This window comes from Lottia gigantea (genome assembly GCF_000327385.1).
Source record: "Lottia gigantea unplaced genomic scaffold LOTGIsca_25, whole genome shotgun sequence".
Lineage (NCBI taxonomy): Eukaryota > Metazoa > Mollusca > Gastropoda > Lottiidae > Lottia > Lottia gigantea.
The window spans coordinates 1,094,506-1,106,352 of NW_008708752.1; the positions used below are offsets into that span (position 1 = coordinate 1,094,506).

The 11,847-nt window shown below is 33.8% G+C and overlaps 4 protein-coding genes across 4 annotated transcripts; 1 reads left to right on the forward strand and 3 right to left on the reverse strand.

Moving 5' to 3' along the window:
* Positions 1-1,192: 1,192 nt before the first annotated feature.
* LOTGIDRAFT_160494 (hypothetical protein) lies at positions 1,193-2,718 on the reverse strand (the record flags this gene model as incomplete). The annotated part of the gene is made up of 2 exons (XM_009055624.1): positions 1,193-1,878; positions 2,532-2,718. The coding sequence occupies 2 exons, from the start codon at positions 2,716-2,718 to the stop codon at positions 1,193-1,195; spliced, it is 873 nt and encodes a 290-aa protein (XP_009053872.1).
* Positions 2,719-4,060: 1,342 nt separating this feature from the next.
* On the forward strand, positions 4,061-5,882 carry LOTGIDRAFT_116801 (hypothetical protein; the record flags this gene model as incomplete). The annotated part of the gene is made up of 2 exons (XM_009055625.1): positions 4,061-4,229; positions 5,134-5,882. Coding segments are annotated over 2 exons (918 nt in total), but the record flags the coding sequence as incomplete, so codon positions are not given.
* Positions 5,883-6,213: 331 nt separating this feature from the next.
* LOTGIDRAFT_232052 (hypothetical protein) lies at positions 6,214-7,878 on the reverse strand. The gene is made up of 2 exons (XM_009055626.1): positions 7,836-7,878; positions 6,214-7,323 (listed from the first exon to the last, which is right to left on the reverse strand). Exons 1-2 carry the CDS (start codon positions 7,839-7,841, stop codon positions 6,283-6,285), a joined length of 1,047 nt encoding a protein of 348 aa, XP_009053874.1. The 5' UTR covers positions 7,842-7,878; the 3' UTR covers positions 6,214-6,282.
* A 1,833-nt stretch (positions 7,879-9,711) lies between these two features.
* On the reverse strand, positions 9,712-11,442 carry LOTGIDRAFT_188644 (hypothetical protein; the record flags this gene model as incomplete). The annotated part of the gene is made up of 2 exons (XM_009055627.1): positions 9,712-11,131; positions 11,231-11,442. Coding segments are annotated over 2 exons (429 nt in total), but the record flags the coding sequence as incomplete, so codon positions are not given.
* Positions 11,443-11,847: the final 405 nt, after the last annotated feature.

The window sequence follows — 11,847 nt, forward strand, 5'->3', positions numbered from 1 at the left end:
AAAAAATAAATAATTTATAGATTGAAATAGCTAAACAAAAAATAAATAATTTATAGATTGAAATAGCTTAACAAAAAATAAATAATTTATAGATTGAAATAGCTAAACAAAAAATAAATAATTTATAGATTGAAATAGCTAAACAAAAAATAAATAATTTATAGATTGAAATAGCTAAACAAAAAATAAATAACTTATAGATTGAAATAGCTGAACAAAAAATAAATAATTTATAGATTGAAATAGCTAAACAAAAAATAAATAATTTATAGATTGAAATAGCTAAACAAAAAATAAATAATTTATAGATTGAAATAGTTAAACAAAAAATAATTAATTTATAGATTGAAATAGTTAAACAAAAAATAAATAATTTATAGATTGAAACAGTTAAACAAAAAATAAATAATTTATAGATTAAAATAGTTAAACAAAAAATAAATAATTTATAGATTGAAACAGTTAAACAAAAAATAAATAATAATTCATAGGAGACATTTAATAAACATAATATATTAAACTTGATAAATAAATACTATTATATTCATACTCTTATTCAAATCATATCACAGATTATAGGTTGGCAATGTAACATTGGTGACAGTTCTGTTGTACAGAGATAATCTAGAACAATTGCTCTCTCTTTATAGGGGCAGGTTTGCCATTTTGGGGGTCCCCTTTTTCCAATAAGTGTCCAGCATATAAAAATTTGTACCCTTGGACCCACCTCCTATAAGCCTCATATATACAATCTAGCTCTTCATAGGGTGAAAATCAACAAAAAAAAAAGACAAATAATAACTACAGAATAACGTTTTGTTACAGAATCACACACTTCATAAAATATTACAAATGAACCTTAACACAAACACATAATACTAAGTTATCTTGTCTCAATTTAAAATTAATATTTTTTGGCTCAAATTCAGTCTAATACTGAGTGACTGACTTCCGAAAGGTAAAGAAAAAAAAGTTTAAATTGATTCATAAATACATTTTAAAGTATATATATAGTGAATAGGCTCTTTCTTGGATTTTAATAGGCTTATAGGATTTAGTTGGAGATGCAACTCACAAATCACCTTATAGGTTCAAAGGTCAAATTTAAGTCATGTTATCTAACTATTTTTCAATCAACAAATGGGTAACATGAATCTTACACACATTTTAATATCTGTCTGATACAGTGAGACTAATAGCCACATGATACAGCTTTTCCCTCACCATTAACTATACCATGACTTTGACTATTTCTTACAACCTGAGCAGAAGTGTAGTCTGGAATAACAGCCAATTCTCGTCTCGAAGAATCTAATAAGCCACACTCATCATTGATAGGAAACCCGTTCACTCCATACTGTTTGACCCAACCTAATCCTTTATCTTGAGCAGCAGCTAAGTAGCGCTTCCTTCGATTTATTTTGTAAATATGAATTCTCTCCCTTTCTGAATCAAGAGTATCCAGTTCATTTTCCCATCGAATGCTTTCATTAATCACAGGTGCTGGATGAGAAGGTGTCTCTACGATATTTGGCATCACAATCGATTTTGATGAATTCACATCAGAGGTTTTTCTATTGGGATTTTTAGCACTGTTTTCTTTCTTAGAACTTCCAGATTTTGTCTTTGATTTTGAAGATTTTGACTTCAAACTAATATTTGATAATTTCGAACTAAGATTTTCAAGGGTAGTCGATGAACTGTCTGATTTTGTTTGTGACTGTGAAGGATCTATTTGCCTAGTTCCTGGAGAATTGGTTCCAATACTGTTTGAAGATATCACTCGACCTGTGCTTTCAGAGTTGACTGTTACATCTGATGATGAGAGTTTTGGCAACAATGGTGTTTTATTAGTTGAAGAATCAGAATCATCTCCTTCTACAATAAAAAAATTAAAAAATTTCATTTCATTTTTTCAAAGGATCTCCTACTTACAGAATGAAACTATTATCAACAGAAATCCCTATCAAAGAATGGAACTATTATCAACAGAAATCCCTATCAAAGAATGAAACTATTATCAACAGAAATCCCTATCAAAGAATGGAACTATTATCAACAGATATCCCTATCAAAGAATGGAACTATTATCAACAGAAATCCCTATCAAAGAATGGAACTATTATCAACAGATATCCCTATCAAAGAATGGAACTATTATCAACAGAAATCCCTATCAAAGAATGGAACTATTATCAACAGATATCCCTATCAAAGAATGGAACTATTATAAACAGAAATCCCCATCAAAGAATGGAACTATTATGAACAGAAATCCCCATCAAAGAATGGAACTATTATCAACAGAAATCTCTATCAAAGAAGGGAACTTTTATCAAGGGAAATCCATATTACTGAATCGAACAATTATTTAGGGAAATTCCTATCAAAGAATGGAACTATTATCAACAGAATTCCCTATTACATAATGGAACTATTATCAAGGGAAAGTCAGAGTGTTCCAATCTTGGTGCTGGTGCGTTCTATTTCTAAACTTAAAATCAGTATTTTAAAGAATTATGTCTTTTTACCTTTCGGAAATGAAAGCCCCTCAACTTCTAAGATATCTTCTTTATTCTGACAAGATTCACTCTTTGAAGTTGACTTCTTACTGGACTTCCTCTTCTTTTTTGGAGAGGTTTTCCTGCTCTTCTCTCCTGTTAAGGACCCTCTTTTACCATTGGAGGTTTTAGAGGATTTATGGTCTGCAGATGGCATTGGTGTTGGACAATCAGCATACCGGCTTTAGGTGACTACTGAAGAGAAAAAAATAACATTATAAGCGTTTCTTGTGTCCATACTCTACTACCATTGTCAGTAAAAAAATATTTGAGCAAGGAATTAAGTCCACAGAATTGAAATCTTGACATAAAAACTAGAATTTCTCATTTCTCCACTTTTTGCTCAAGAAAATGTATGGGAATAGAAATAGAAAATATGAAATAGATTGTCATTAATCTCACATACAGTAGGCCTACTACAGTACACAATTTTATTATGTGAAATTAAATGCAAAGGATAGACCTATTTATTAAAGGTTGTTTTCAGCCTTTGAATAATGCTTTACGATCAATGATCAGCACAAATTAATATTACAAAAAACACATAAAACCAATCTCTAATGTGGATATCAATATAAACAGTAGCAATAAATTAAAGCCATACTTTAGCACCCATGATTGATCTTGTTTACACCTGCCTATCAACAGACCATTTTAGAGAAATATCCTACAGCCCAAAAATATAGTCCCTGATTGGAAATGTTTAATACGACAAATTTATAGGATTTTCGTTGCAAAATGAACCCAAATGACATTGTCTTTAATAGAATCAAAGACAATATATAAATTTCAATGCTTTTGTTTTCGATTTTTAATATGCCCATGACCCAAATGAGATGAAAGACGAAAACAAAAAATGGCGGATATCGAAGAGAAAAATAATAACGAAAGTAATAGAAATCACCAAATCTCCACAACCATTGATGAACATCAATATTGGGACGATGAACTGGACGAAGATATACTTGCATTTTGTGATAATGTGGGTGAGAATATTGACTTGTTTTTTGCTGAATAGCCGTTTGCCAAGAAAAAGATGGGTCTACAATTCACCAATTCGAAGTGTAAACAAACGAGAGTTATTTCCCTTCATTTATTGGACACAGACAACCACTGTTATCCAGGACAAATCGCCCCCATATTGCAGTTAATACGCAAATTGAGCTTTACGTACCGTCTTTTTATGAAATAAAAAATTATTTTTGACTTTCAGTTCTAATGTAGACAACAACATATTTCTTTGCGAAGTAGACTAATTTATCCTTAATTATACCCTTGGGCCCTTTTGTGTAACTGTAAGTGTAGTACTAGTAGTATCACATCATAATTTTTAATGCATTTTGGAACAATTTACGGATACACAAACACAATGACACAGATACGTATTTCGGCCGAAGGCTATCCATGTCTTTTGTTTATTTCAAGAAAAAGAAGAGTTATTGAAAAAGAAAACAGATGAGACGCAAACCCCAGGCGAGCCGGATGAGGGAGCAAAAGAAGACTTTAAGACGCCTTTACAGCGCTTCAGACCCGGGTATCTTTGGGTATCAGATCTGACCAAACAGAACTGGTGCGAACAACAGTTATATTATTCGTTCACTGTACCCGGTGTCATGGTGGAAGATAAGCCTTCAATGAAAGAAGGCTCCAGTCTTCATTTAGCTAGAGGTAAACTAGACCGAAACTCTATATTATGATAATAATTGACAATTGACATAATATAGCAGTCCTGTCATAGAAATCTCACTGTCAGAACTTCAAATATAACATCAACAAGTCTTAGTCGAAAAGTAGGCAAAACAGCGTGTATCGAGAACACCGATAGCTTCCATTTACGCCATTCCAATTCCACTCTCGTCTGTGGTTACAATGCTTTATAATTAATGTCCAAAAAATGAAGGTGTATCACACTTACAAATGGTATTTGCGATAATATCGTCAATATAAATGTACACAGGTAAAATACTTCGAATCAGAGAGATAACAGTTTATCTTCTTAAAAATACCATTTAAGGTATTATTGATGATTGTCATAATCTGGTCACGTTTTTTCTGGAACTACACGATCCATCTTTGAATATCTCTAGACATAAATAGACAAGAAAACCTTTGTTCACTATTTAGTTGAATATATTTTTATACGCCCACATCATTCGCCCCGTCGATCCGTCCGTTCAATTTGGCTCGTGCTCACTCTACAGTCAATTCTTTATGTATTCTTTTGCTTTTTATTTTGTGGGTCAATGTCAGTGTCATTATGAAGATGATCCCTATTGATTTCCGTGATGATCTGATAATTTTTTACCAAAATTTTATTTCCAACCTAGTTTATTCACTACATTATCAATAAAGTGCACATTTTGCTCACTCTTCAAGCAATAATTCTTCATGGATTCTTTTGATTTTTATATTCTCACACCATGTATGGAAGCATATTGTCGTCCGTCCGTCCGTCGTGCTCACTCTACGGGCTACAATGATTTGAACTTACAATCAAAGCTGCTGGTGTGCGTATGTCACCTTACTTCTCAAGGCTATCTTTGAAGTAGTTTTATTATTTCTATCGTTACAGAATTGGCGGTTCATGAACCAGTACCAGTAAAAGTAACATCAAATGAGGACATTTGGGCGGTCAAGGTCCTGAATTTATTGGGTACTGTTCAAGGTTTTTTAAATGGTGTCTGTTTGGCTAGGGAAGTTCCAATATTTGGAGCTCCATATGAAAATGGTGTGTTTTTTGTGGGTTTGATCGACGAGCTGCGTTTTGATCTAGAATTGTATACGGTCACATTATCGGAACTGAAAACCAAAACTTACAAATCACCGCCAAGCAAAGCCCAAAAATCTCAACACAAGCTGCAAGTGATGCTGTACAAGAATTTATTTGATGATTTAGTAAAAGGACAATTATCTAAGGAAACCGTATCCAAACATTTGCGAGTCGATCTTAGTCGGGAGTTTAGTGATGACGTTACCAAAGAACTCGAAAAGCATTTGATAGATTTCAAAAATCTTAACCAGCTTTTGGATTATTTGTTCCAGAAATTCCAGGCTTTAACTTGTATTAACCAATTAGAGATAGAATATGTACATCAGGAAAGCAAAGAAACTTTATTTCATTCCTCTGTGGATTATGATGACGCAGAACTCGAAAGTCTTTTAGGTCATTATGTGAAATTCTGGAAAGGAGAGCGTGAAGTTCTTGGAGTAGACATTGAAGAGGCTTGGAAGTGTGGGAAATGTGATTTTTCTGACATTTGTGTGTGGCGCGAGAAGAAATCTCAAGAGTGTTCAAATAAGAATCGACTGAAGCGAAAGTGACCACAAACACCGGCATAAGATTACTCCAGTGAATATATAAAATTTATATGCCAACAGTCCGAGCAGAACTTCATATTGATGTCGACCATAGAAGTTTTAATGTACAATTCAATATTTCGAAGAGAAATAACCTTGTCGAAGAGAGTTTTTACGTAACAAAAAATTCATTATGTCAATTTTCAAACCGGGTTCCCCTGTCATGAACTTTGGCATTACGGTTAATCTTTACCAGTACTATAGTACCGCTACTAGTATTGAAACATCTTAAAAAAGACGCTCTTGCAAACACTGATGCTCTCAAACCCTGATGTGTTAAACACAAATAGTATTTAAAAGAAACAAATTTTATTAACAAATTATGAATAAATTTATCTACACAGTGCACACCAATGTTCTGATCTCAAACATAAGTATTTGCTCTTTCAACTTCGTGGTTTTTAGAAAACGAAACTTCTTCGTCAAGATTGTCCATATTCCTGCCTTTCTCAACAGACAGAGGGCGTCTGGTTTTGTTCCTTTGGGTACGAAACGACTTGGTTCTTGTACGATCAGTCTCAATTGATTCGATCAAAAGTGTTGGTTCTTCGGGTAATTTGGTTCGAATTCGAAGTTTATAAAAGTTGTGACCACCATCGATGTTAGATTTTAAACGATTTAGACTGTTTCTGGTCATGAGTTCTTCGTGAAGTTGTTTCTGTTCATCAAAGTAGGATTCCATTGTCGATCTACTGAAGTCGGGAAATTCGCCCTTCTTATTTGCCGCCTCTTGGTGTCTTTTGTGACGCTTTGTCGTGTGGTCCACAATATTAGAAAAGAAACTACCACCGGTATTGATTTTTGGTAAGCTTGCAGGAACCGTAGAATCAGATACCCTTGGAACTGCTTTTGATTTCGATTCATTTGGATTTACAAGAACAGGCATTGAAAGAGTTTTGCCGAAATGGGAACTAGGTTTAGCTACTTGTGATTGTCGGCGATTGGACTTAAGGTTGAGTTTTCCCCAATGGCCGCTATCGTTGGGAGCTTCTTCTTCTCTGTAGGAGTTCAGGCTCTGCTCGACTAAATTAGAACGTTCTTCTGTTTCTGATAGCTGTTTTTCCAATGCACTGTTAATCATTTCATCAAAAGATTTGATCGATTCACAAAGCGTTTTCTGATTTCCGAACACTAGTGACCATTTGCGCAGGACATCCCGCTTTTGACATTCAATGTTTGTTTTTGCTCTTACTACATCTTTATCCACTTTGGCTAGTTGTCTGTCCAATATCTTCACTTCGTTTTTGTTGCTTCTGTAAATGACATCACCGGTTTTACTTTTCGAGACGCTCAGAGCACCTTTCATGACTCTAATGATGTCCATGATCTTACTCTTGTCTGTATCACCATCGATAGTGTACAAAGAGTCGACACAGGCATGCATTTTTGGGTGATTGCTTGGGAACTAGAAAAGAAGATATCAATATTTAACAGCTAGAAATGAGTCTTCAAGCAGACCCTCCAGAAAGGAAAGTACCAACTCATTGAGTTCATTAAATGAGACTAATTAATATTAAAGGGATTGTAAAGAGGTTTTCTAACTTTTGTATGTGTAACGGGGACTCCCTTGACTTCTATTAGGGACATTTCAATTCTAATGCCTATGGTTCCTGCAATTCCAGAGGTTTTTAACCGGAAGTGTCATTTTGACTTGGAACCAAGTTTTGTTGTGTCTTATTTTCCAGACTATTTGAATTTTGAGAAAGAGAAATCTACCTAAATAACGAGACCCTCTAACTCATCTTTTTTATATTATTGCATACCCACCGAGCGTCGGATTCAAATCCTGGAAAGAGATACTGACGGCCAAAATTAAGAAATATCAGCTGGTAAAGCAATTATTTAGACGAGATATGGAAGATATAAGATATGAAACTGGTTTGCACTACCATGAAAATGTTACCTAAAATTTCTTACCACCATTTTGCTGATCAAAATCTGTGTCCCTTGTTTATGAACTCCAAAACATAAAGTGAATAACAGTTTCTTTAATCCAGATTAGGCCACGTGACACTACAATCCTGATTAACGGACCACGATATCATCAGATAATAATACTTTACTTTCAGATCGACGTTTCTAACGATTTATTTCCGTTAATCCGGATTATCTCGTTGGAAAACTCGTCTGTAATTGCTATTAGGCTATAAATTTGTTACAAACTGACATTGTTTTTCTCACTGTATATCGGGTGTCTCGAAAAGTTCAATGGGTTTATAATAACTCAGCTGTTGCATGGTAAACTGATTTGTTTCAAAATTCTCACAGTTATACTTCAAGATATCGTTGTCGGATAAAAGTTGTACAAGAACTGCCCCCAACAAAATAGCATGTAAAACCTATTTCAAATACCTATTTCAACCTGTGTTCAATGTGCCACCCATTTTCTTCAACCACCAATCGCAATCGTTTTTTTCCATCCCAACAAGACGGGGCACCATTACGTACTGGCAAGGTTTCCCAAGCATATCTGGAGGAGGTCACACCAGAATTAATTGACAAGAATGACGTGCCGCCCCAATACCCAGACTGTTATCCAATGGATTATGCTATTTGGGATTCTCTTAGGGTAGAGGTGTACCGGGGTCAGTGGGACAAACTGACTGAACAGGAACAGGGCAGGATAGTCGCTTCTTGAGAGCAGATGCCTTTAGTTGAGATAGAGATTGAGCATCTCGGGATAAAAAAAAACGCTTGTGATTGGTGGTCGAAGATGGGGGGAAAGTTGCATGATATAATGATCGTGATATTGGCAGGATCGAGATTGCTGGGGGATGTTACTGACTGCCTTTCTAATGATGCAATCGCCACTTTTGCGTAATAAGTTTCGAACCCAACACGCACTCAGATGACCGCAGGCACATATTTCGGCGATTAATTTGTTACGCAACATGGATGCTACGTGTTTCTAGGAAAGATTAGATGAGGGGACCTAGCAGGGCACACAAAATTTTCTAGGGGGCCCACAGGCTGTTCTTTCTCCATGTAAATTGTTAAAAACTTTGAAAGTGTTGGAGGGTGGGGGAGGGGCGGGCCAAGTCCGTACTGATATAACATTCAAAACTTTTATTCTTGTGTTCATATTTGCAAAACAAATCGTCAAAATGACTATGTAAAATCGTGTTTGGAAAACGCATGACATCAGGGATATTTATTGCCTGGTTCCTCCATACGAGGTTTGTCTGTTACTGAGAAACACGGTATAAATATGTAATAGTTTCGGTTGTGTTGAAAAAAACTATGGGTATCACTATATATTTTGAATCAGACTTGAATCGTGTGGGATCGATACCAGAACTCATGAGTCTTAAAGTGCCCTAACAACATAGCAAACACCAGTAGCGTATGTATCGCATACGGATTTGTTTACACCCGCAATGACGTCACGATTTGATTTTCTAAAAAAGAAACTGTCGTGGGGACAAAATTCATTTGATTGAAAAGTTTTCCAACGATAGACTCATTTTAAAGTCATTTCCAGGGCATAATCTATTCCAAAGTAAGCCTAAAATCTTCGTTTACAGTGGCTTTAAGTATCAGTGATCTTTAATCCAATACAAGTCTGGATATTTTTATTGATATAATAGGATAATCTTATTATAAAACCAATAGTAGACCTGTTGGCTAGCTTGAGATTTTTATATTTGATAATATCTACTTCAACTTATATAGGCAACGTCAAAACGACACACCTTTGATATGAACCTAGTGAGTAATTTGGTATCAAATGCCGATATAATATATGAATTCGATTAGTTTGGTGACTAGAATTATAACTCTGTGGATAATAAACACGGATAGTTGTTTCGTGTCTTAAAAAAATCAGTTAGTGACGCAATTGTTTCAAAGTATTGGATTAAAAATGATTCTTATGCATCGTGTTTTGAATTCAAAACTGTAATAAACGAATACTTCCTTATATAAATTGACAAAAGTTTGGATCAAAGTACCAATCTATACGACAATGCAAACTACAAGATAATGGCATTTTCAGCATGAATATCAACGGAATCAAAATTCGAAGTTCCTGTCGGGATGTGAAACTTTTAACCAAGAGAGAGCAGTTAGAACCAGATCGCCCAACATCAGTTACTCATGATTATTACGACAAATGGGCCAGAAGGCATAATCCTGATACAGAAACAGACTCGGACTCCGCAGGCAATAATTGTTCTCCAAGACTTTTAAGACGTGAATCTGGAGTAAGAAAAGCTGTGTTTAGTGATATACCACCAGAAAAATACCTGCGACCAGAGAGCAAGATTCGTCGCATAATCTACCGACCAGAATCTTGTTGTTTTGCAACCATATCCGAGCATGAGCATATTGACAATTTAAGACTTTCCAAATCGTCTTTAGGTTTCCAAATGAAACCTTCGTTCGGTGTGATACCGAAAGACAACAGTCATCAAATTATGCTGGAAGATGTGACGAACTTGCGAAAAAAACGAACCTCGTTGAATGACCAAGCGACTCTTTTACCCATGAACAGCGCAACCCTGAATTTCACCGAGAACACTGTTTTGAGAGGTGACAAATATATGTTTATAAATCAACTTTATAAACGTCTCAAAGAAAATAAATCGTCAGTTAGATACTCGATGAATGGAAGTCAAAAACTGAATGTGATCAAACCACAAAAGAATAACGAGAAATCTGTTTCTAGAGCACAACTGATAGACTTTTCTGAAATCAAACACATTTTGTCGCTGAGAAGGGAGAAACTTGAGAAAGAGCGACTGGAAAATTTGAAGAAAAGTGACTTGATGACATTTACGGTTCCGTTTCGTAAAGCACGTAAAGTGAAGTTTTAATTGTTATTGTTTTATGGATTGTGAACATTACATTTTGATGTGCATTGACATTGCTTTCTGGAATCCTTTTACAGCTAAAATTTTCCATTGAGATTTATCATAAATTTGTCATAAACTCTGAATATGAAAATATTTGTGTGAAACTGGAACTACTCTTTAAAGAGTAGCATATGCGACAGAAACTATTTATAAATGGTCACTGATACAATAAATATAATACTGAGAAAGTATTTATAAATGGTCACTGATACAATAAATATAATACTGAGAAAGTATTTATAAATGGTCACTGATACGATAAATATAATACTGACAAACTGTTTATAAATGGTCACTGATACAATAAATATAATACTGAGAAAGTATTTATAAATGGTCACTGATACAATAAATATAATACTGAGAAACTATTTATAAATGGTCACTGATACAATAAATATAATACTGAGAAACTATTTATAAATGGTCACTGATACAATAAATATAATACTGAGAAACTATTTATAAATGGTCACTGATACAATAAATATAATACTGAGAAAGTATTTATAAATGGTCACTGATACAATAAATATAATACTGAGAAAGTATTTATAAATGGTCAGTGATACAATAAATATAATACTGAGAAAGTATTTATAAATGGTCACTGATACAATAAATATAATACTGAGAAAGTATTTATAAATGGTCAGTGATACAATAAATATAATACTGAGAAACTATTTATAAATGGTCACTGATACAATAAATATAATACTGAGAAACTATTTATAAATGGTCACTGATACAATAAATATAATACTGAGAAACTATTTATAAATGGTCACTGATACAATAAATATAATACTGAGAAACTATTTATAAATGGTCACTGATACAATAAATATAATACTGAGAAACTATTTATAAATGGTCACTGATACAATAAATATAATACTGAGAAACTATTTATAAATGGTCACTGATACAATAAATATAATACTGAGAAACTATTTATAAATGGTCACTGATACAATAAATATAATACTGAGAAACTATTTATAAATGGTCACTGATACAATAAATATAATACTGAGAAACTATTTATAAATGGTCACTGATACAATAAATAT